Raw genomic sequence first — 25681 nt, 5'->3', positions numbered from 1 at the left:
AAAAATCCTTCCCAATGTCTGTGTTGATGGGTTTTATCATGTTTTATCACACTTATGGATCTGAGATGATGCTAGATAACTTGCTGCTTGAAGAGTGCATTAATGTGGTGACGTAGGGACGAGCGAGGGGACCGCTAACTGCAGTAACTGACAGGAAGTTAGCTAAAAGAACCATTCCGCTTACAGCACCTTTAAAGTTAAATTAAGCTCAGTAAAATGGTTCAGGGCGATTTATTTATTTATTTTCTAAAAGTGTAGATATATTCATTACTGTTTGATTTTCATAATATAGTCTTTATTTAGATTCATTTAAACTTTTCTTAACCTGCCAAGACGGGCAGTTGTATATTTTTGTGTAATTATAATAAACTAAATCTGATTTCTGGGAGCTGAAATTATTAAAACCTGAAGCAATGATGCAACTTGAGCCAATTTATTTGAAAAAATAATTATTGATTACCACAACTTGTATTGCATTGATTGAATATGACATCATAATCAAAAGAAAAACTGTCATGATACAATAATGAAAATGTACTATAAAAAAGTACCTGAATGTAACAAGAACAAAGTAAAAAGTAAATTAAAGCAAAACATTTGTCATGGCTTTTTTTGGGGAATACACACAAACACACACACACACACACACACACAATTTTTACTATGTACAGTATATTAACTCATCTGGAGAGAAAGTTGCAGCTGCTGCTTAGTATTTATACACTCCAGCACAAATCACACACCAGGACAACTCGCTCAGGTTTAACAGATATCTTAAAAACAGAAGTCAGGGATTTTTTGGCTTTATTTCAGTTTTTACAGAATCAGCAAACAGTTCTCCCAACTCCCGCACAAGAAGATTATCTGAAGGTTTCCCTCCCACGCATTTCTGCAGAAAGCATTTTCCTCCTCTTCTCGTACAAGGTCACACACCTTCACACAACCATCATGAACGACCTAAAAGGCTTCAGCTTAAAATATATCTAGACATACTTAGGACATAGTTAGCAAACCGTCGACAAAGATCCATATCCCCATAAAAACTCCCACAAAAAACTAATTAAGATTATTTTATTTATTTCACTTCTTTTATTGCCATATACTTATATACTGTATATAAGTATATATACTTTCTATGTATGTGTATTTTAATCTGCTCCACTGTAACACTGCAGAAGGAGTGATGCTTGTCAAATAATATAACATATTATATTATTCTGAAATTGGCCATTCTGGATGGATGAGTACCTTTACTTTTGGTACTTTGCGCATATGTTGATGCTACACTTTAGTATTGCTACTTTAACTAAAGTAACAGATCTGAGATCAGTTGGAATAATGGGCATTCCCCCTCCGTAGCTCTGTAGGAACATCCCACAACCTCTATATAATGTTCCCAACGACAAAAATAAGACCAAAATTGTATTAATCTTAGTCCAGGCTCCGTGTCATCTACATAATGTTCCTCTCCAGCATCTTCTCTGCATGTCATCCTCCTTTCTCTCCCCATTTCCCTCTCTCGTACTGTCAAATAAAAAGTTGAAAACACCGGAAAAATATCTTTAAAAAAATTAAATAAGACCAAAGTTGTATAAATTTTAGTCCGATGTCCGTCTCCTCTACACTATGTTCCTCCCCACATGATCTCTGCATGTCATCCTCCTTTTTCTCCCTATTTCCCTCTCACATACTGTCAAATAAAAAGGAAAAGGATATCTTAAAAACATTTTTAAATTATATAAGACCAAAGTTGTGTACATTTGAGTCCAATGTCCGTCTCCTCTACACTATGTTCCTCTCCAACATGGGTTCACGGGCCAGAATACGTCTGAAACTGAGGCCGCTGAGGTCTAGTGTTGTGAACTTTCCGTCGAGTATGAGTTCAGCTAAAGCGCGACCCACGGCGGGCGAGTGCTGCAGCCCGTGGCCGCTGAAGCCCGTAGCAAAGTACATGTTGTGGATCAGCGGATGGTTCCCGATGATTCCATTCTGATCGAAGGTGTTGTAGTCGTAGTAACCGGCCCACGCACTGGTCACCTAAAGGGGACGGGGACAAAATAATTCTAGATCAATCTGTAGTATTTTATGGTGATTTGCATAGGTTTTTTCATAGTTACGGTATATAATAAAAAGGTATTATTGATACATTTGAGGATAACAAACAAAAAGGTTAAACAACATATAAGCAGCTTTTTAGGAATGACAAATTACACATATCTCTCTTTTTATAATATTTTTTCCTTATAGAATTTATGTTATTTATTCATCAGTGTACTGTATTCAGAAACTTTTTTTTTTCTTTTTTAATATTAGCCTATTAATATGACATAACTTAAGTCCTATGATAGGCTTTATCAAATCAGTCTCATCAAAATATTTTCTAGGTTATGGCATCTGAAACTTCTTAGTAACGAAATTATCGAAATTCCTATTGGTAACAGTGTTGAAACAAACATCTTGGTAATTTTTCAACACTAGGATATTCTTTTTAAAAATCTATACAATAATGCTGTAATTCTGGCGGGGATTACATGAAGTGGAAGAGGAATGAGTACCAAGTAAACAAGTAAAAATAAAAACTCAGATTGTGATGTATCTCAACCTTACCTTCAGTTTCTCGAAGGCAGGAACTCGATGCGCCAAACTCGGCCAAATCTTTTCCTCGAAGAACTGGTGGTCCACGTCCAGGTTACTGATGTCTGGCTCCTCCCCCTGAGACACCAGGGAAGAAGATGTGTTTATTCATGTAAATGATATCTAAAAAATATATCAAAAAGATATAAAAAAAAAATATATATACCAAAAATAATAATATCTTAAATGTATTAAAAAAATATATAAAAAGTAATTAATATAGAATCAATATATAAGATTTAAAATATATAAAAAATTAATATGTAATAAATATATGAAAATAAATAATATATGAAAAATAATAATACGAGAGAATCACAGAGGAGTCTCAAACTATTAACTAACCTCCTCTGGTGACGTCCCGGCGATGTAGTTCCCTCCTAAACCTTCTCGTCTGAAGTAAACTCCAGAGTAATCGATGAGGAACGGTGTGTCAAGACCGGGACCGTCTGGACAGTGGACCACATAGATATACCTGCATGGGAAAATAGTAATGTATCGTGTATTCATACTCTATTGTGATTCACCCATTTAAAGGTTTTACGAGGAACTTTTAAATGTTTCTGAAACAGTCTAATTTTTCCTCTGATGATCATAAATTACATGAAACAGCAAATGAGAGGCAAAAAAAAGGCATATTGATATGTGTGAATATGAGCTGCACAGCATCATCCCTTTTCAAAGTAAAAAAAACACATTTTGACAGCAATTGTTTATAAAAAACGAATTATATATTTTTTTAAATAAAGTAAAAATCTTGATTTTTTTTGTCAATGAAGTACCTTTTCCGTGGCTCCACGGGAAGAGCGATGCCAGCGATGGTGTGTTCAGGGCCGAGGCCGAGGCCCAGCATGTCGGTCAGTTTGCCAGAGAAAGCTCCGGCTGCGTTCACCACAATGGCACATTCCACTGGCTGGTACTCCAAGCTGTTGGGCATGTGCACCTGCTCAACACACACAAGACATTATGTCATCATGTGGAACACTGGGCTGTTACCAAGGCAACGTGCCAGTAAAACAAAGCAGTTCACAGTATAATTAATGACCATTTTAAAAGAGATTTTCAGTTTAAGAAAATTAAGAAGCAAAATACATCAGTAATAGTTTTTTATTTTTTTTTTTTTTTTTAGCAAAACAGATTAGAATTCTTTTTTTGTTGTTGAAAATGTACAGAAAATTACATATTTTTTAATTTGATCAAATAATTAACAATATAATAGATTAATTAGGCTAGTTTTGGTCTTACTCTTACACTGCTTTTTTTTATACCTTGGCGCCTATCCCAATACTAAACTGGAGTGTGTCCCAGGCATGAATGCATAATCACCAATTATAATAAATGCATTAATCTTTCACCTACTTTGACAGATTTGATTCGCCTGATCTCCATTTTATCGCCATCAACAGTTTCCATCATGTTTTTGGTATATTTAAAATCTGTGGAAGAAATAGAAAAAACATATATACCCGACATCAGATTCATTCATGCAGATATGAGGGAAAACATTCAATGTGTATAGATATACTGTACATACATAAATTGCTATCTATCTTCATGTAAAAGCGTAACTGCATATCAGTTAAATCAAATTCAAATGATTTAAGAGCTGCCAAAAAAATACAGTTTTCACTTTTAAAATTATACTTGTTAATTGCAACTAGAGAAGTGAATGATTTCCCCTTAAAAAAAATAATAATAAAATTTTGTCCTGATAAAAATAAATAACAGTGGAGCAGTTGAGGGTTAAAAAGTGAAGTTAAAATCCAACAATTTGTACAACAGTTTTGCAGACCGGTTTAACTGCAGTGTTGAAACTAGATTTGATGGTTAACTGTAGGAATGTAGCGCTAAACAGTGAAGAGTGTGATTGACAGACGAGACACACACCTGTAACTTCTCCGCAGCACTGGATGGCTCCCATGGAGATAGCTTTCCTTCTGAAGGCATTCAGCAGAGTCCAGGGGTCAAACCAGCCCTCGTTCTCCATACCTGAATTTTCAGAAACAGAAATCCAATTTGGTTTGTTATAGTTGCTCTAATTTAGAAAATAAATATATATAGAAAAAAGTTAGAAAGAGTAAAAGAATAGGACGTGTGGAAATGAATAGTTAATCAATTGGTTCAAAAATAATCCATCTAAAAACTGAAGATGCATCAGGATTGAAAGTGTGAAAACAACCTGAAAAAGGGCGACACCCTCTCAGCTCAGAACTAGAATTTAGATTTCCAACGTTAATCTCACGATAATAGCAACTTTAACTACTATGGCTCAAACCCTATTCAGCCCTTAGCCCTACCCCTCCGAATTGCGCGTTCACGTGAAGGGGTAGGGGTGAAAATGAAAAATGGGATTGGCCCTATGTCTTCGTATTGTGTTGTATTCTGCTGTTGAATCACAAGAATATAATCTTCCAAAGATGTGTCGCATGTGTACACACTTAAACACAGCAGTTGAGTATTCACAGCCTTGTTGTGTATTAAACAGCTTGTTTATCTGATTAATTAATGCTATAAAAAAGCTTTTTTAACATCAAGGCCAGGGGACTACAAATGAAACGTAGCCTTTTGCCTTATTCTGGCATTTTTAACCCATGAATAGTCCTGTCTTTTATAAATTTGCACTGTACCCTTCTTAAATAAACTGAATTGAATGTAATCGTTCGAAAACTTGATCACTAAAATAATCTTTTACTTTGACCACACTATATCACATTCCATACACAGTGACTTAATATAAACCCTGTGTTTAATCTGATCTCACCATATGAAGCGAGCGCCACCCCGTCAGTGTTGATCCACGGGAACTTCTCCTTCAGCTGCGTGGGAGAGAGGAGAGACACTTTGGCTCCAGCGAACCTGCAAAGGAATCAAAACGTTTAGGTCAATCTATCGACGAATAATGACATCAACACTTTCTTCATATTCTTTCTGATATAAAATAGAATAGAGTAGAATAGAGTGCTTCTATCATCATTGGACAGTGTACAATGACATTTAGCAGCAATCCTCAAGGTGCTGAATATAAATAGGAATAGCGTAGTTATTAGTATGTTGAAAAGGGTACACTTAGGACACTATATATTTTTTTCATTTAATTTAACTTTTATTTATACTCGAGAGAACAATTGAGAAGGGTGACCCTCATTTGCAATGATGTCGAGTCAAACGAATGCAAAGCAAAAACAATACTTACACAATATACAATGCAATAACATCAAATACACAACAAGCTGATAAAGAGAATTTTTTTTTTTAAACATTTAGACATAACTATAAAAATGATGTACTATAGGGGAAGGTGGGGTGATTTGTGCATTTTGGAAGTTGCAAAACCCCTTGTTTCTAGAAAACCGTGGAAGAAATTGGAAATGTGACCACATATTTAAGAAGAGCCATCCATTTGACTCATCCTGTAAAGAAGGGAGACACAAGGAATAAGATATAAGCACATTTAAGCTCAAAAAACTGTGTTTTGCCTTTCAAAGTAAAATTTCCATGATCAAGGTTTTTTGATTATTGTGTCTGAACAATTATAGACACGTTTGAAAACATTTGACACATGTTTTAGTGCTTTGGTATGCTACACTTTGAGTCTATATAGTTAGCACAATGTCAACCCTAAATTGCTGCATCATGCCTATTATCCAAAATTCTGGGGATGGGGTGATTTGTGCGCAAGGGCCTGGGTGAGTTATAAGTAAGTAAGTAAGTAAAATGTATTTATAAAAGCACATTTATGACAGTTTGCACTGTCCAAAGTGCTGTACATAGTGCATTCAGTAGGTAAACAATGAAGGTACAATAACAATAACCAAAATAAAAGACGTAAAGCCCATACATCCACATAAACACAGATAGTAGTGCAGAGGTAAGTAAGTAGTGCAGAGGTTAATGGGGAGGAAACACCAGGGTGTACATATGGGTTTTGAGCCTTGATTTAAAGGCAGAAATGTAGGGGGAATCACATTTGTCAGGTGGCAGTTGGTTCCACAAGCACGGAGCAACTAGTGCAAAGTACATTTCTGAGAGTTGTGCCAGTGGCATGGCTGTATACGCTGGTCACCAAAAGAAAGTGATTGTCTACAGTAGCTCAGAAGAGAGTGACATCTCAATTCCACTTAACGACACCACTGATGAGAGTTCAGATGGCCAGAAAGATGATGATGGTGACTTTGTCATTGTGACACAATGACGCACAAATCACCCCACGTAGTGGGGTGATTTGTGCGACAAGACAACTTTTTTTCCGAAAGCTATATTTCTTAAACAGTTTATTCCAGATCCAAAGTTTTTATTGCCAGGGATGCACAACATCCTGAAATATATGTACATATTTGAGTTGGAGACATAACTGTCAAGGCCTCACTTTAAAATCACTTTGAGTAAAAAGTTGCACAAATCACCCCACCTTCCCCTATATAAAGAAACATTTGTGATTTTTTAATTAAAACAATACAGTAAATATTTTTGCAGCATAGTACATTTGCATTTGATTTTGATTGAAATTCAGTTCAGTTCTCTAACGGCCGTGCGTTGTGTCACCTCTGTGTGCTGTAGTTCTCCTCCATGATGTGAGCCACGGCCTCGCTGGCCAGGAACAGATATCCTGACTGGTTGAACTGCAGGTCCACCGGGTCTTCATTCAACACGCCCAGATGTTCCTGAGAAGACACCACAGAGGACACAAAGATAATAATAATCTTTTTGTTGTTACAAATGTTCAATTCACACATCATTTTTTAGATATTGCTGAATTTATATATTTACTTAAATATTTCTGGAAAGTTGTACTACAAAAAAATAATTGTTTTAATGTTAGTAATCGAAAGGCAAAGTTTTATGTTGATATCTATAAGTTCAAAACGTTACCCTATTCGCCTTCATTGTCTCGCCTTAAATACTCCTCAAACTGTCTTTAAATATACTAAATATGTACCCAAAATATAAACAGGTGCAGTTTAAATCCAACGATATAAGTCACCGCTGTTGGTCAATAACATAAACACACTGGTGACTAGACCGTGACCTACATTGATGTTCCTCATGAAGTCGGCTGAGGCCAGGGAGAGGTGGATGTTCTCGGGCAGAGAGAACTGCTGTCGGATCCCCCCGGCAGAGAGAACCGTGGATGCCTGGGAGTACTGAGGGAACCACATACAGGGTGAGGCAGTTAGTATGGATGGATGTTGTGTCTGCCCTCACAAGGGGAGACTCACTCACAGCTAGAGCTGCAACTATTAATCGACGAATCGATTATTAATCGATTATTAAAATAATCGCCAACTATTTTGATAATCGATTAATCGTGATCAAGTAATTTTTTAATAAAAAAAATCCGAATTCTCTGATTTCAGCTTCTCAAATGTGAATATTTTCTGGTTTCTTTAATCCTATTATGACAGTAAACTGAAATATCTTTGTGTTTTGGGCATAGAAATACATTTGAGGAAGTCAACATGGGCTTTGGAAAATCTATCAATTTTTCACAATTTTCTGACATTTTACGGGCCAAAACACTAATCGATTAATCGAGAAAATAATCGACAGATTAATCGATTATCAAAATAATCGTTAGTTGCAGCCCTACTCACAGCCAACCTGAGTCACATACACAGTTAACACAGCTGAAGCTCCTAAGTGAGCGGAGTGATTTTGTCAGTTTGGTTAACAGTCCCGGTGATGTTGGACTCCTATATCAGCGCTCCTACAGTGCTCATGGAATGTCTCTCATCTCGTCCAATCAAATTACTCAGGTCAGAACCAACTGCTGTATAAATTATGCTTATCAAGGCAAGTTTATTTTTTATAGAAAAATTCAGACACAAGGAAATTCCAAGTGCTTTACAGTGGCATAAAAAAAGACATTAAAAGTAAGACATAAGAAAATATTGAAATTGCATTGAAGAGACAAAAAAAAACAAATGGGGAAAAATCTGTGAGATAATGGCAACACACTAAGGATTCAGGAAAACAACTTGTGGTTTTGTTCTTAGATTTTGGCCTAAAGACCCTACTCTTAATAACTTTCTGACCATAATGTATAAACACATGTAGCCTAAGCCTATTATTATGTTATTGGCAAGTTACTACATTATTGCCTTAAACTGAAAGATTACGTTTTCATCCTAAATTACTGGCTGCTACACAGGTGAATGGATAAAACACTGGGTCCTCCTCACATGTACCTATAAAGAAAGAAAGTCCTCACCGTTGTGTCCTTTTCCACCACAACAACTTTGACCCCTCCTCGCACCCGTTGCTTCTGCATCAGCCAGTAGGCGATGGACCAGCCCACCACGCCCCCTCCCACGATCACTATGTCGGCTCTTTCCGGAGGGAGGTTCGGGTTGTTGTTCTCGAAGGGGCTCCAGTCGCTACCAGGCAAAGCGTCCGCTGCCTTCTTCCTCATGCCGACAAGATGCGCCTCCAGATCTGGGGCGAAAAAGTTGACATTTAACTTTGGTTCATGATTATTTTGCAGATGTTGATTTGCAACGTAGAAGTGAATGATATGTCCTGAAACTTTAGAAAACGTTCTATAATTCGGCATACAACTTTTCTCACAAAAGTAAAAAGAAATATATGAAATAATTTAAAAATCCACAAATCATATGGTTAATTGAGCAGCGTGGACACATGTAGATGTCTAGTTTACGACAACAATAAGTATCTAGAAGATTATATGCATGCCGAATTGTACATAGACTTTTAATAATTCCTCACAGATCTTAATCAGTGACATACAAGTTGCATACATTTGTGGAAAAAAACAATCAATGAATAATTTAAAGATTTCTGAATGGGAATACGGGTAGCTTGTTTTTTAACACTTCATGTGCGGTGCCTTGTACCTTTGAAGTAGTCATTTCGGAGGGGTGAGCTGGTGCTGAGGCTCTGGCACAGCGGTAGACGTCCATACAGCCATGTGTGTCTCCGTGTCACCGGTGTGTAGCAGCAGGTAAGTAATCCACCACGCGCCTTCACGTGCAGCCTGCGCCACGTGGACATTGCTGTGAGTGACGTAACCTTACTAGATATAAACAGAGGGCTTCACTTCACCGTGCACACCCCAAAAACTACTGCAACGTAAACAAACTCTCATATCTTCTCTTCTCTGAAATGTGTCTGACAGACAGCGAGGTCAATTCAAAGTCAAAACTCTGCAGAGAAAAACCGGTAGGATAGGGGTTGGCCTTCAAAATAAAAGTATGTAATCATGCCTAGGAGTAGGTACCCTGTGAATTCGGTTTGTAATGATAGAAAACTATGATAGATAGAATATACATTTCGATCATAAGGTGTGGCAACAGTCACGGAGAACACAATATAATGTGATTTCCATTTAAATGGTGTAAACCTTCACTACTTGGCTGTTTTTACCCTGACTGCTATTATTTTCGTTATGCATTTTTATGTGTAGCTTATTTTTCTGTCCAGTCCGTTTAACAATCAGCACAGAACAGAGTCTAAAAAGAGAACAAGCAACTGGATGTATATAAAAGTGACAAGATAAGTTTTGGTAAAATGATGTATGTCTATTAGAGAAAGGGGAATATTTCATGACGTATTTCACTTTGTGAGGCAACTACTCCACTAAAGGATGATCAAAACTGTCTACAAATTGCTTTTGAGACAGAATATTAGTTTTTCTTTCATAGTTCCTTAGCTGAGTTCTAATTGGACTAAAACATATTGACATCAGACATTGCATACATATTGAAAACAGCTGGAGGACTGATTGAATAATAGAGAAATTCTGTTATGCTTTTTATACATTTATCAGAAGGTTGACAGTATACCATACCATGTATTTTATTAACAATAATTTGCACGTTAATTTTTATTATACAAGGTAATTTTACAGCCCTATATACGTGCAGTTTGACAAATTCACTGCTGAAGCTGCTCACAGCTAAAATATATTGCATTTTATTTTGAAAATTCCTCAGGGAACCTCACTTATGTTCCTGCAGACTTGATGCTGGTTCCTTACAGAGGCAGTGGCTCATCATGTGACCAAACAGGACCAATCAGAGGTAGGACGACAGTATATGCAAATAATAAGCTGCAAAATAAGTGAGAGGAAAATGCTATTTATGCATTCTATGGTGTGAAGGCATTCTACTTTTGCTTCCGTAAAGTTTGTCAGCTATTCAAATGTGTTTGCTAGGTAATAACATTGAAATTAGCCCTGAAACAAATGTTTTTTTTAAAGTAAATAAATATAAAAATGGATGGGCCTAAAGAAAGTCAATACATCACATAAAATAACACTTTCTTCGCAAACAATCTTGGTTTATTATCTCTGCACTCCCAGTCTTGTTTACCGATAATCATATGTCTTGTACATTAGTAATTATTATGTTTTAAACAACCAACCATGATTACTATTTGCCTTCCTCCATTTGCTTGATTTGCCTTTCTGATTTAAACAGCCTTGTATTCAAATTTGTGATCCTCCCTCACAGTTGCACTTCATGAAGTGTAGCCAATATATACAGGCTATTATTAGCTTTCAAACAAGTCCTACAAGTTGGCATTTGGGTGTTTTGCATGCACTGAATCTAGGATGTGTTTTTGTCATATCTTTTACATTACATGTGTTGTATGAAAGACAAACTTATAATTTACTTATCAGGTATTCAGATATGCTAGCCTTAAAAGTAATGTATTAATGGCATAACATAGTAAGCTAGTGTTAAAAAGTGATGGAAAACTGTTTTAATTTGTCAGCTATACCTTCGAATTGATATTTGGTTGAAACACATTAAATGTAATGGCTAAAGACATCAAATACCTAAAAGCAATGTGTAAAATAATATTTGGCAAAAAGTAGGCAAATAGATAAATGGTTGAAACAAAACAACAAATCAATGATGGACTAAAAGTTTAAATCAAGGGGGGGGGGGGGGGGGGCGCTAATGGTGTAGTGGTCTTTCCCATTTTCATCAGTCTCTCCAAACTGCCTAATAAAATGAAAAAAACTTTAAACTAAAAAAAGCCAAAATAAATCATGGTCTGTAAAGTATAGCCTCAGTAAAACTAGTGCAGTAGATGATTTATAACACTCGGAAACACTGTTAGTGGTTTAACTGCCATTCATACCGGACCCTGGTAATCTCTGATGATCTGTGTGTTTGAGAATGAACCAGTTCCAGGATGCAGACACAATAACAGGCAGACTGGGAGGAAGCTGGGCATAATTAGAGGAACACATACAATGATATGTGAGTAGATTCCTGCTCGAAAACAGCTTTTTATATATTGTGTTTTAAAAGGGCAACAAGGGGGGCATTAGACTCCTTTGGGATTTGTTTTTGAAACAGTTTAAATAAAATGAGGCATTAGTTTGAACGCATTTGTTTATGAATTTCAGACAAATTACTCTGAACAGCTAGTAAGACAAAATATAGGCTATAAATATTTGTAAATGACCACACCAGCCTCTTTGATATAGTGCTCTATTCGCAAACAACAATCTGATTAGCAGCTGGTAACACAATCCCATGTTTTATAATTTGTTTGAGTTCAAAGCAGTGTAAATCATTTGTTCTTAACCACAAATAGTTATTCCATCAATATAAATTGTTACTTTATCGTGCACTGTGTACTAGCATGCAATGTAATGACTTGCATGTTTCTTTAACAGTATAGAAGTGGCTGGGATATAGAGTGTGGGAATGCCTTTTCAACTCTAAATTGAGTGTCTAGTGGTAATAACGTCAATGTTAAAGCACATATCCACCTCAATTTTAGCCCTATACTAAACAATGGCCACTAGAGGGCTCACTCTCATAGATGCTTTATGGTGAACAAATTGTTTCTCAATACGAAGAAAGTGTAAAATTAGCATGAGCACAGATTAAAGTTATAATACTATGTTAGTTAACCTCTTTAATTTGGTAATTTCAGTCAATTTAATCAAAGGAATACATTGAAATAGTTCCACCAATTACCTGCAAGTAATTGAAAGTGGATAGTCCCCTTTTATTTTGGAGGTTGTGTACGGCCTTTTAGACTGTTGTTTTATTTTGTAAACGTGAGCCGGAAGTGTCTCATTTTAACTGCTGCTAGCTTGACGCTTATATGTTTTCTGTTCCCTCGGGCCACACTGTTTTCAACGGGACTCAACCAAACTACTTACAGGACCCGCTATGGCCGCTTGACCCCCAGGCTAGGGCTAAAATAACCCAGTTTGATCGAAAAACTTTCCCAGATAAACTTTTGAGTCTGTTTTTGTGTCGTTTTTATGTCAAGAAATAAGGATGCAAGTGCAACCCCCACCGAGAAAGGTGAGCTTTTTTCTTGTACTTGTGTGGAAGCGTTTCTCGACGAACTGGTGCATATTTAATGGTTTTTGAAATGTATGCTTTGTTGCTGGTCGCTTGGCTTAAACGACAAACTTAAAACCTTTTTTCTTACATTCAAAATGTCTACTAGTTTGTTACCTAACAAGTTGAATTTGCTTACGCTGTTTCTTTAAGGAAGAAAACTTGAAAAAATAAGTCCCATGTGCCACAATTTTTTTTCTAGGGAGCATAGAATAGCCCGTTAACGTGCAACGTTCCCTCTCGAATGTAGAGACGTTACTGCGAAAACCCATTAAAAATATAACAAAATACACATCATTTATCATCGTATAAGCGCATACCGCATCGAAAACTTCCCATATTTTAGAGAATGACATTACAGATGTGTTGTGTTAAATCGGCGCTACAAGTGATTTGCCAAACAACTCTGAAGTGCGAGCAACTATCACTTTGGTACCTACTACCATCCGCGGCTTTGCCAGTTTAGAGCAGTAAGATCAGGATAAACACTTTAAATTGTATCCAACTTAAATGCTGTTTGCCATTTGTATCCATGCCGATGTTGAAAGTGGATGCACATGTATTCAAAAAGTCCTAATTTACGTTATGTTCAGTCATTGAAGTATGTGTTTGAGCAATGAAACTGTAAATTAACGTATTTTTCTATTTAGTTTGGTTCATTTTTTTGTCTTGTATAACACAAGAAAAACAGAATTTAATGTCAAAGTGTATTTACATCTTATGTTAAAATTACTCCACCCAGTTTCTGGGTAAATTCGGAGTTTTAAACTTTTTTAGTTTTAGAAATAGACGTAAAAACAGAAATCTCAGCAAAGTCTGGTTCTGTGCAGAAAAAAATAATTCATGTGGGATCATATTTCAAAAACATGGCCCAGCAGCACACACACAGTTGACCATTTCTACCCCAGTAAGTTTTAACTGCAATCAAATTAAATCCGTTTTTTGCTTTTTTATGTCTAATGGAAAACCTATGTGGACTGTTTGGGATTGTCAACTATCATAATCTTTTGTCTTTTGACATTTTGTCAAACTTATATCCATAGCTTTTTGAGACTATTTTGAAGTTAAAGCCAGCACTCTGACTATATGTTTCTAATCAAAACTAGATTTTATGTACGGTTACTCAACAACTATCTATTTAAAGTGTGCTTGTTATACGACATCAAAATGTAAAAGATCTAAATGCTATACACTGTATATAACGGTAAACTGCCTAGTTAAGTACAGCATAACATCCACTCCATTTGACTTGTGATCATTGCGCTCTTATCTGACTCATAATGGGACGTAAAGGAAGAGGAAAAAGCTGTTTTCCTGCTGACTACATTCCCAGTTATCAGGAATGTGATCTGGTGACTGGCCAGTCGACTCTAACCTGGCTAGAGGTGCTGCTTGCCGGATAACCATTTGTTTCACTTTCTAGATTGTGATATTAAAGAATTAGGACTTTAATAGTTAACTTAGTCTATTAGCTGCCAGTTATTTGACTTTTTGATTTAGGTGCCTTAATGGTAATCCTTCTATATAGCCTATATTACACTGATTGGGTATAGTTACATTTCGGTGTCTCTTGGAAGTGTTATACTGAGTCAGCCACTAAATGTGCCACTATGCCCTCAAATTTAAATCAGGATTGTAGTATTCACTAAAAAGTTCACTCAGCCACTTTATTTGGGGTAGCAACTCTTGATTATTTTTTATTATGGATTTGATTGTAAATATCAAAAAAAAAGTCAAATAAAGCCCAGGAAAGATGATTTTATCTAACAAACGTCCAAAACCTACAAATATTTAATTCACTATACAAAATTAGACAAAAAGCAGCAAATCCTCACATTTAAGAAGCTCAAATAGTGAAATATGTTTCAGTTTTACGACAAGAAATGTTCGATTCAAGTAATTGTTTAATTCTCAACTTAATAAACACATTTAGGGGGTGCCCTTAGCTCAGTTGGTAGGGCGTCCCCCCCATGGGCCTCGGCCAGCAGCGGACCCGGGTTCGATTCCAGCCCGCGGTCGCTCTCTGCATGTCACTCCCCTCTCTGCCCCATTTCAACTCTGTCTCTACACTAACAATAAAGCATAAACATGCCAATATATATATATATATAAAAAAAGAAACACATTACCAGATTTGACTATTAAGTAGAATTAATTGAGTACACGTTAGATTTCAGCAAGCTCCAGTAACTTGATTTCCTGTGATGCTAAGAATTGAAATATTCATTAGAAGAAAATGGTGATTAGATGACCTGTGTGTAGTGTTTCAAAATACAAAATAACGCACCAGACTCCCAATGATAAAACAAAAAGTATAGGTGCATATGTTCTACCTGTGTAGTGTTTACAATAGCTGCTGAAGACACTTTGGTATTGTGTCTTATTCTCATGAGATTATCGCCAGGTAGGTAGCAAGCTGTTTAGGTGGGATTAATAAAGATTAAAACTAAATCACATTAGTTCTGAGTTAAGGCAACGTGGACTAGTCAAAGGTCTCATTACACAGGTTATTTGACTTTTTGATTTAGGTCCCTTAATGGTAATCCTTCTATATAGCCTATATTACACTGATTGGGTATAGTTACATTTCGGTGTCGCTTGGAAGTGTTATACTGACAGTCAGCCACTAAATGTGCCACTATGCCCTCAAATTTAAAGATACTTTTTTTTGGCATTTTCAAGCTTTTTATTAGATAGTACGGAGTTGAAATGGGGGGAGAGGGGGAAGACCTGCAGTAAAGGTCCACAGGTCGGATTTGAACCCGCGACCACTGCAAGGAAGGCCGGAGCCAATATGGTACGCTCTCTATCCACTACGCCACCGGAGCGCCCCGTGCCCTCAAATTTAAATCAGGATTGTAGTATTCACTAAAAAGTTCACCCAGCCACTTTATTGGGGTAGCAATTCTTGATAATTTTTTATTGTGGATTTGATTGTAAATATCAGAAAAAAGTCAAATAAAGCCCAGGAAAGATGATAATCAAACGGCTTGTTTTATGATACAAAAGTACAAAACCTAAAACTATTTCATATACTATATAAAAATTAAACAAAAAGGCAGCAAATCCTCACATTTAAGAAGCTCAAATAGTGAATAATTTTCAGTTTTACATTAAGAAATGTTCGATTCAAGTAAGTGTTTAATTCTCAATTTAAAGGTGAAGTAAGCGGTTTATTTATGTTAATATAAGTGTTAAATCGCTCTTTATTCATACAGTGATCACTTACATAATGTGCGCGTTTCATAAAGCCGATCTCTCAGTCAGCTGCTTTGTATGTAATCGGCAAATAAACTTATTGGAGTATCCCAAAATTTTTATCCAATCAGAAGAGAGAACGCTACAAACCGACACTCGTCTCACTCATATATATAATATATACACTCCATGGTCTCACTGCTAGTGCACGCCAGAGCAACAGATGGGTGAATGTGTATGCGCCTACAATGGCGGAGCAGGTAAAAATCCTTCCCAATGTCTGATTTGATGGTTTTTATCATGTTTTATCACACTTATGGATCTGAGATGATGCTAGATAACTTGCTGCTTGAAGACCGCAGTGCATTAATGTGGTGACATAGGGACGAGCGAGGGGACTGCTAACTGCAGTAACTGACAGGAAGTTAGCTAAAAGAACCATTCCGCTTACAGCACCTTTAATAAACACATTGCCATTTGACTATTAAGTAGAAAAATTAATTGATTACATGTTAGATTTCAGAAAGCTCCAGTAACTTGATTTCCTGTGCTACCAAGAATTGAAATATTAATTTGAAGAAAATGGTGAATAGATGTGCTAGACCTGTGTAGTCAGTCTGCCCCAGGCAGCTGTGGCTACTCTCGTAGTTTACCACCACCGGTGTGACTGTGTGTGAACGAATGGAACCTGGAACCCTGTAAAGCGCTTTGAGTACCTTGAAAAACGCTATATAAATCCAATCCATTATTATTATTATTCATTATTAGTGTTTCAAAATACAAAATAACGCACCGGACTCCCAATGAAAAAACTAAAACTAATTGCATACTATCTACCTGTCTAGTGTTTACAATAGCTGCATATTTTCTACCTGTGTAGTGTTTACAATAGCTGCTGAAGACACTTTGGTATTGTGTCTTATTCTCATGAGATTATCGCCAGGTAGGTAGCAAGCTGTTTAGGTGGGATTAATAAAGATTAAAACTAAATCACATTAGTTCTGAGTTAAGGCAACATGGACCAGTCAAAGGTCTCGTTACGCAGGTATCAGCTCAAGTGACTGTTGGTATCACAACTGCTGTTTAAGGATACGTTTATTCTATCTATCTATCTATCTATCTATCTATCTATCTATCTATCTATCTATCTATCTATCTATCTATCTATCTATCTATCTATCTATCTATCTATCTATCTATCTATCTATCTATCTATCTATCTATCTATCTATCTATCTATCTATCTATCTATCTATCTATCTATCTATCTCAACGTTTTTGTCAAATTCATTTTACATGTTCATTTCTCTGCGCCATAGAGCTGCATTGTTGATCAAAAACTAATAAACACATCTGTCAGCCACACTGTTGCCGCGGGTGACATATTCCTTCGTCACCATGAACACACACACATGCACACACACACACACACACACACACACACACACACACACACACACACACACACACACACACACACACACACACACACACACACTGTAGTTTATTTTAACTCAATAAACATCGACCTGCTGCCCCACATACTCACTAGAGAATAAAATGTGGATTCATCCGCTGCTGCAAATAGTCCCAACAGATGCACCATTTACTCCATGTTTGACTAAGATTTCTATAAACTACTGTGCTCAGCTGTTTACGGATGTCCCAATACTTTTTGCAACCGTATATTTATTACTTTTTAAGATGTATTTAGGTCTTACTAAGTTACCAGCCTTTTTGCTTCGTCATTATGAAATGTCACCATAGTTATAAATTATAATTTTGCACCAGAGAAACAATATTTGGTTGATTTTGATTTGAGTGATCCTACTTAAAAATCACAGAAATGTAACCCATGTCTTGGCTGACTCATTGGAAAAGTGTTTTTTTAAGCAGTAGGTGTCTTGATTTAGGCTATGATTGTTTTTTTTTGTTGTAAACAAGAACATATTTACCAGTATGAAATGTGGGCCTGCAACACAAGGTTATTTTCATTATCAACCAATCTTCTGATAAGTCATTCCCAATTGCCCATGGTGATTTATTGAGGAAGTAGTTTGTGTTATCTGACCAACAGTCAAAAGATATTTATATTTTCTTTAATAAATAACTAAGAACAACATTACATCGTTACATTTGAGATGTTGAAACAAGACAATATTCAACGTTTTTGCTTTTAGAATGACAAATGGAAAATGTAGGCCTATAAGCTTAATGTTTAAATCCTTATTTTAGTTGCGATTACTGCACTTTACTCTGATTCACAGTTAAAAGCTATAGTGCGTAACTTTTTCATGAATGTCAGTTACAGTCCAGCAATAGCCAAACGAGATGACACAAAGTTGATCAAGCCTTATCAGCTCCACAAAACTCTCTCTGTATTTCTCAGTATGGCAGCGTTTACAAACTGGTGCCACCAACCGACACTGGTGCAGGAGCTCAGAAATGTCCCACAAAATGTTTCAGTTGTTGATTCTACTGCTAAGAAAAAAAACCTGGACGTACAGCAGAAGGTATAAAATCCATGGGCGATTACCCCTTGTAGATATGCTGACAGTGTTGTTGTAATTACTCAGAATTCCTCATGTGAGCGACAGAAGATGTTACGCACCATAGCTTTAAATAAGGAAGGAAAAACAACACTCGGCTTGCTATCGGTAATGAGACCTGGTCAATGCACTTCATCACTTATGTAACGGCCAATTAGAAACCCGTAGAGACCGATTCTCACCTGACCAGAGCTGCTGTCGGCTGATAATGACTGAAGCTCATTTTCACTTTGAACCGTTGATTGTGATTGTGAGCTCAGCTGAATCAACACACACCGGCCTCTGGAGTTTCTGGTTTACACATGGGAAATATTCTGTGAAAAGACTTGGATTTCAAAGTCTAGAAAATGTTTTGTCGAAAAGAGAGAGTTTCATTTAAAGCTGGGGTATATGATTTCTGATTGGTCAATGTTAACATGAGCTGTACACTTTGACCAACCAGAGCGAGGCTCCGATTTTCTTGCTGTCAAAATCACTTTGTCGAAATCGGTGAATATCTCCTCACAATCTGATACCTGTCTGTACTGTATGTGCGCTGAAAATCTAGTGTGTTTACTGTTTATACACCGCCTAGGGACAGGTCGCAGATCGTGAGGAGATATTGACTGATTTTGACAAGAAGTGATTTTGACAACAAGCATTCTCCACCCTCAAGGCTTGGAGGCTCAGATTATAGATAGTATCAGTTATTTTCAATCGCTTTCTTACAGGCGATATGCAATATTTTACACACAGATACCTGTAACTTTTTTATTTATCACAACTTATTATACCGAAACACAGGACCTTAACATCAATCAGTATTTCATATCCCAATTTTTTTCTAATTGAACATATTCAACCTCTATTGCTTATTGCTATATATTTTATTAGTTTTTTTTTATATATATTTTTCTGTGTTTTAACCTACATTACACAGTTAAAGATAAGAGAGTGCAGAGTTGAAATGGGGGGAGAGAGAGAGAGAGAGAAAGAGAGGGGGGGATGACATGCAGTAAATGTCCATGGGTCGGATTTGAACCTGCAACCACTGCGACAAGGACTGAGCCAATATGGTGCACGCACGCTCTACCCACTACGCCACGGAGCAGCAACCTCAAAATTTGAGCATTCTTTATCTAACGAAGCGTCTCTTCTTCTCCCCTCTTCAGGTCCGGGTGACCCAGGAGCTGAAACACACTCACGCAGAGCAGCTGAACAGATTACAGATCAAACACCAGACAGAATGTGACCTATTGGAGGACCTCAGGTGAGCTACGTAAAGGCGCTTTTACACCTCCTGCCTTGCTTGGCTTTTTGACCAAATTTACGGGTGTGAAAAAGGTTAAGGCCTTTTATTCTATTATTGGTCCTACTAACAGAGGTGGTCTCAGTTTGAATTAAACCATGGTTCGGTTAGTGTCCGGTGTGAAAGCATTGGTTCAAACTTTCAAGTTCAAGTTAGTATATTCAAACCAATTACAGGAAGTCCTGGCTGGATATCGCAAATAATATGAGAACACTTGTTGTCAAAATCAAACTAAGGTGGGCCTCCTTTTTTACATACCCGTTGTTTACATAACCTAGGCTGTGTATTCACACCTTCTTCTTTGCAGCGCACACACAGTACGTACAGTGGATCGTGAGGAGATATTCACTGTTTTTGAAAAACACACACACACACACACACACACACACACACACCTTTATCCTTTATCCCTGTCTTCAAAAGCGTGACAGGCATTTTGTAAAAAAAAAAAGGTTGAAAGCCAAAGGTTATGTGGTAGTGTGTTGAGCGTTGGTGTTGGGTTGAGTGTCTCCCCGCTTCCTGTCTGTCTGTGGTTAGTGGCAAAGCTCTGAAGCTTCAAACAGCTGTGTGTTCAGGTCACAGAGAGCTGCCAGATGTTGCTCTGCCCTAAATCACTCGCCCTGGGAGGCAGCCTAACATTATTCTGCCGGAAACAATGTGGAACTCGCTGCGGTGGACAAAATATACAGATTCTTTCTTCTACTTAAAGGTGGAGTCAGCGATTCTGGAGAACGCTTGCCTTGTTGACAGAGAAAAGTTGTTGTCGAAATCAGTGAATATCTCTGTAATACCTGTCCGTACTGTGTTTCTGCTGAAGAAAAATCCGGTGTTAATACACAGCCTAGGTTCTGTGAATGGGTGTGTGTAAACTAAGCAGGCACACTGTAGCTAGCAGCATGCCCGTTTATAGAGCCTAGGCTGTGTTAAAACACTGGATTTTTTTTATTTCAGCTCACACACAGTACAGACAGGTATTGGGTCGTGAGGATCAGTATTGTATAAGCTCTTCATATTTTTTGTGTGCTAAAATCTTAATTCGTAAAATAACTAGTAACTTAAGTGATCAGATAAATGTAGTGGAGCAAAAAGTACAATATTTCCCACTGAATTGTAGTGGAGTAAGAGTTTAAAACGAAGTGCAAGTGCCTCAAACCTGTCCTTGAGTACAGTACTTGAGTAAATGTTCTTAGTTACATAATTCTGGAATTTCTGGAAACTTGACCGGTATTTGAAATTCCCAAAGGGTCACTCCCTGATCTTTGGGAAGAGAAATGATTCAGCAAACTGGAAATTGCCTCAGCGCGTCAGCAAAAGGTTTGTTTGGGGAAAATCACAGGAAGTTAGTGTGTGTGTGTGTGTGTGTGTGTGTGTGTGTGTGTGAGGGAGGGGGGGGGGGGGGTCGGTGGAAGAGAATTGGCCTTAGAATTGCCTAGAAGAGGAAAGGAAGGCTGCGTTCCAATCCCATTACTTCCTTGCTATTTAGAATGGTAGAAAAAGATTTAGAATGACGCAATACATGTGGTCGTATGTAGTATATTTAAAAATACCCGGATGCCCTACTACATCTGGTTGGCATTTTTTAGTTTGGAAATCAGCATGCTTTTTACTTACGTCACATCGACTGAGTGAAAACAACAAGCGATGCAACGGATATGTAAGCAAGAGGCAAGATCAAGGAGCAATGTGATGAAGAGATAAATAAGTAAAAGTCTGTCCCAATTCTATGCCTACTGCATGCTAACTACATACATTTTATGGTCAGCTGTAGTATGTAGGATAGTTAAAAATAAAGAGTATGTGATTTGGAAGGCAGGGGGAGAGAGGGGAGCTCCCAGGAAGCTAGATTGTTTAGAGTTAGGTGGAGTATACCACAGTCAAGTCTCGACATGTTTAATGACTTAACGAGGGTTCTGCTGCAGTCAAGTTTTGTTTCCCAGGGCACTGACCCTTTCTTCTTGTTCTTCTCATAGACTTCAGTATAAATTTAACTCGAGTTATTGTTAGCTTTGTTCCTGCTGTTGTAAATCAACCCTTAAAACAGCCGATCGCCAGTTTAAAACCAATATTTACAGACATATCTTGCATTTCTCAGCACATTTCTTGATTTTGTATGTGTATTTATGAAACAAGCCAACATTTTTCAGCTATTTATAACATTTTTGCCGGGCTGTAAGATAGTGGATCTGGTGAGAATGTCGAGGGGGAGCCATCATAGGAAAGGCATTAAAAGCAAGTGCTTCAGCTAAGGAGCCCTAGGGCGGTGCAATTAAAGGTGGAGTCAGCGATTTTGGGGAATGCTTGTTGTCAAAATCACTTGTTGTCAAAATCACTTTTTGTCAAAATCAGTGAATATCTCCTCATAATACGCTACCTGTCTGTAATGTGAATTTTTTTTGTTAATACACAGCCTAGGCTCTGTAAACTGGAATGTAAAGAAATCAAAGGGGGCCAACTGAGCTAGCAACATGCCCATTTGACACAGTTTCCCGGTGTGAGCTACAGTCTCAATCTTGATGTTCAAATAAAGTTTAAATAGTTTTTTGTTAGAATTATATTACTCTATTATGTATATTTTCATTGACTTTCACTGTCTTTCTTCCCTTTAGGACGTTTAGCCAGAAGCGGGCGGCGGTAGAGAGGGACTACGCCCAGGTATGTAAATCTCAACTCTCTCACGCTGCTACTGATGCTAGTTCAAAGTCATCCTTACTCTGCCTTGTCATTTACGTTGCTAAAAATACAGTTGCATTTTTTTTTTACGACACCATCCTCCCTATACACCATATGACAGTGGGGTTTTGAGAATGTGGCCCCTAAGAAAACTCTTTGTTCTCATGTGGTCAGATAACTCATGAATGGTAAACAGGCCGCAGAGGAAAAAAACACCACAACACTGTAAAATGAAAAAAGTGAGGTTAAATCAACATTTTCAAGGCAACTGTCTTCAATAGATTTGAGTTTTGATGCTAGAAAACTGCCTACATTTGAGCCAACTAATTATGTTTTTTTGAGATGACTTATCATTCAGAAAATGTATCTTTTTTTAGTTCTACATACTCAGAAAAGTAATTCCCTGTCATGCAGATAACAAACAAAACCAAGTGGGTCAAAATGTTGATTCAAACATTTAACAGTGTTAAAATTGTCTGAAAAACCTTCCGAATAACTACTTTTTGAAAGTCATCCTTAGTGTGTAGAACTCAAAACTTGAAGTCACATTACATATGAATGATGATTTATCTCAACAAAAGATAATTAGTCGGCTCAAATTTTAGCAGTTCTCTTTAAAACAAGACTTCTAGTTGGCATCAACACTGAAAAATCTATTGCCAAAACTGTTCCCTTGAAAATGTGAGTTTTCCTAACTTTCTCATGTTCACAGTGTAGTGCTCCACAGCCCCGTTTCCTTCTCACCGTGTTGTTTTTGCCCACAGTTTCCTGGAGATGTCAACTGACTCTCCTGATAAAATGCCCCTTTGCCTCTTTGCTCTGCCCGTGTTCTGGGTTTAGCAGCTCGGTGAGGAATGTCCCCCATCACTGTGAAGAGAGGGGGCCCGTCTGTACATATCCAGCCGCTTTACACGTCTATTTGCTCCTCTGTGTGTGTGTGTGTGTGTGTGTGTGTGTGTGTGTGTGTGTGTGTGTGTGTGTGTGTGTGTGTGTGTGTGTGTGTGTGTGTGTGTGTGTGTGTGTGTGTGTGTGTGTGTGTGTGTGTGTGTGTGTGTGTGTGTGTGTGTGTGTGTGTGTGTCTGGTGTTCCATAAAGACGGTGCAGAGAAGAAGGACTGGGAGGGGGGGGGGGTGTAAGGTCTGTCCTTAAAGGCGTAGTCAGCGATTCTGGAGATATCTTCTTGTCAAAATCAGTGATCTCACAATCCGGACCGCTACCTGTGTGTGCGCTGAAAAAAAATCTGGTGTTATTACACAGCCTATAGGCTCTGTAAACTGGTATGTAATCAAAGGGGGCCCGGCAAAGCCAGCAACATGCGTATTAACAGAGCCTAGGCTGTGTACTAACACCAGATTTTTTGGCAGGAGATTTTGACAAAGTTATTTTGACAACAAGCATTCTCCAAAATCACTGACTCCACCTTTTAAAGCAAGACACTGCAGGCAATTATTATATATTTTTTTAAGAACTGGTCGAGATTTTTTGCTCTTTAGCTTCCATAACAAGTCTTCTTTCCTACTAGTATAAATAAAAGGTCCAAAATGTACATGTAGGTGTTTATTTGACTAACCCTTGTCTGTTTGCGTCTGTATATTTTTCCTATACAACCATCTTGGATTTTGTTGAAAGAGAGAACAAAATGCTGAAAATGTTAATTACTCAGATGCTTCAGCCAGTTACTCTAATGGTCTTATGAGCTTTAATTGAGTTTAATTTAATAAATCACATGATGCCGGCCATGCTTCACTCATTAAAGAGTTGGGCCAAATTTTTGCTGGATCAGTTGACGTTTGACTTTCAAAAAGTCCCTTTGCTGATCTATTACTTAAAACACCAATGATCTGGATGAATTTCTGGCACAGATTTTTATGGGACTGTTTTATACAGTTAGAGCCGTTACAGTGTCTGATTTCCATCGTGGCTGCTGTCCAAAGATCCCTTGCAACCTGTAGTGAGCTTGGTTTGATATTACTGTAGTAGGTTTTACATACTGTGTACGGGCGGCTATGGAGAAGTGGGTAGGGCGGTCGTCCACTGGGTTGCAGGGTCGGTGGTTGGATCCCCCGTCTCCCCGCCGGCCGCCACATGTCCAAGTGTCCCTGGGCAAGACACTGAGCCCTAAATTGCTCCCGATAGTTAGCTTGCACCCTGCGTGGTAACTGCTGCTACTAGTGTATGAATGTGTGTGATTGGATGAATGTCTACAAAACAATGTAAAGCGCTTTGGGTTGAGGTTAAATACACAACATTAAGTACAATTTATTAATCTAAAATTTACTTTTGGGGTCCTTTTTAAAATGATTATGGCGACTCAAAATTTATGCACGACTTGCATGTAGATCGTAAAAGAAGCTTAAAGGTCAAACCTGGACACCTGTGGTTAAAATATCCCTGAGACCGGTTTGTACATTATTTAAACTGTTTGGCTGTGTCCGTGTCACCTTGTCACCTTGCATTAAAGATTTACATTGTCTCTGAACAAGGACAGAGAGGTAGAACTATCACTTTAAATACACTAAACGTTGCATAGAGAAAGACCCTTAGAGAGTAATGTATTGGCCATTATCACATTGATCCAGCTATTATCTGAGAGCTAAAAAGTGAGTTTTTTTGGGGGGGCTAAACATTTTTTGGTACACACATACTCTCCTTGACTACTTCCTGATTGGCTACATAGGCCATTTAAAATTGTGAGCATGTGTTTGGCATCTGTGACATCAATGCAGTTATCAGCGAGTTTATAAGCCGACTAGTAAGAGAGTAGACAAAAGAATGGTATGCAAAAGATGCTGCATTTTTCAGGGCTGGAAAAAGCGTTTATTAAACTATGTCTTTAACTGGTATTAATGTAGTGAGAATGGGAATGTTAATAATCAAATGAAGACATGTGGAGGGTCAAGATCCACCTTCGGGCTGTCTGTTGTAACCCGGTGCATGTGTGTTTTATTGGATATGCATGCCCAAGTTATGCCGTTGTTTTGAAAGTTGGATTGTGTCAGAAGGGAGCAATG

The 25681-nt window shown here is 37.6% G+C and overlaps 2 protein-coding genes across 2 annotated transcripts in view; one reads left to right on the top strand and one right to left on the bottom strand.

Moving 5' to 3' along the window:
• Positions 1-417: 417 nt before the first annotated feature.
• On the bottom strand, positions 418-9738 carry foxred1 (FAD-dependent oxidoreductase domain containing 1). Its single transcript, XM_080041661.1, has 11 exons — positions 9486-9738; positions 8843-9066; positions 7665-7775; positions 7177-7295; positions 5396-5490; positions 4522-4623; positions 3994-4070; positions 3417-3577; positions 2980-3109; positions 2608-2712; positions 418-2037 (listed from the first exon to the last, which is right to left on the bottom strand). Exons 1-11 carry the CDS (start codon positions 9640-9642, stop codon positions 1783-1785), a joined length of 1536 nt encoding a protein of 511 aa, XP_079897787.1. The 5' UTR covers positions 9643-9738; the 3' UTR covers positions 418-1782.
• Positions 9739-12761: 3023 nt separating this feature from the next.
• The window catches only part of LOC307260316 (F-BAR and double SH3 domains protein 2-like), a 38750-nt gene continuing 25830 nt past the window's right edge, over positions 12762-25681 (top strand). The window contains exons 1-3 of the mRNA XM_080040526.1: positions 12762-12926; positions 19864-19961; positions 22607-22652. Coding sequence (XP_079896652.1) covers positions 12900-12926; positions 19864-19961; positions 22607-22652 — 171 coding nt within the window. The 5' untranslated portion in view covers positions 12762-12899. The remainder of the gene's footprint in view (positions 12927-19863; positions 19962-22606; positions 22653-25681) is intronic.

Source organism: Ammodytes marinus (assembly GCF_949987685.1).
Source record: "Ammodytes marinus genome assembly, chromosome: 14".
Lineage (NCBI taxonomy): Eukaryota > Metazoa > Chordata > Actinopteri > Uranoscopiformes > Ammodytidae > Ammodytes > Ammodytes marinus.
The sequence above is the reverse complement of the archived record's forward strand: the minus strand, read 5'-3'. Positions and strand labels throughout refer to the sequence as shown.

What these genes read in the sequence shown, in the direction of transcription:
- foxred1 (XM_080041661.1), bottom strand. Translation starts at nt 9,642, where the DNA reads ATGTCCACGTGGCGCAGGCTGCACGTGAAGGCGCGTGGTGGATTACTT. An exon ending in GAGAACTACAGCACACAGAG is followed by an intron (nt 5,491 to 7,176) that starts GTGACACAACGC and finishes ATTCCTTTGCAG; the next exon opens with GTTCGCTGGAGCCAAAGTGT. An exon ending in CCGGGACGTCACCAGAGGAG is followed by an intron (nt 2,713 to 2,979) that starts GTTAGTTAATAG and finishes CTGGTGTCTCAG; the next exon opens with GGGGAGGAGCCAGACATCAG.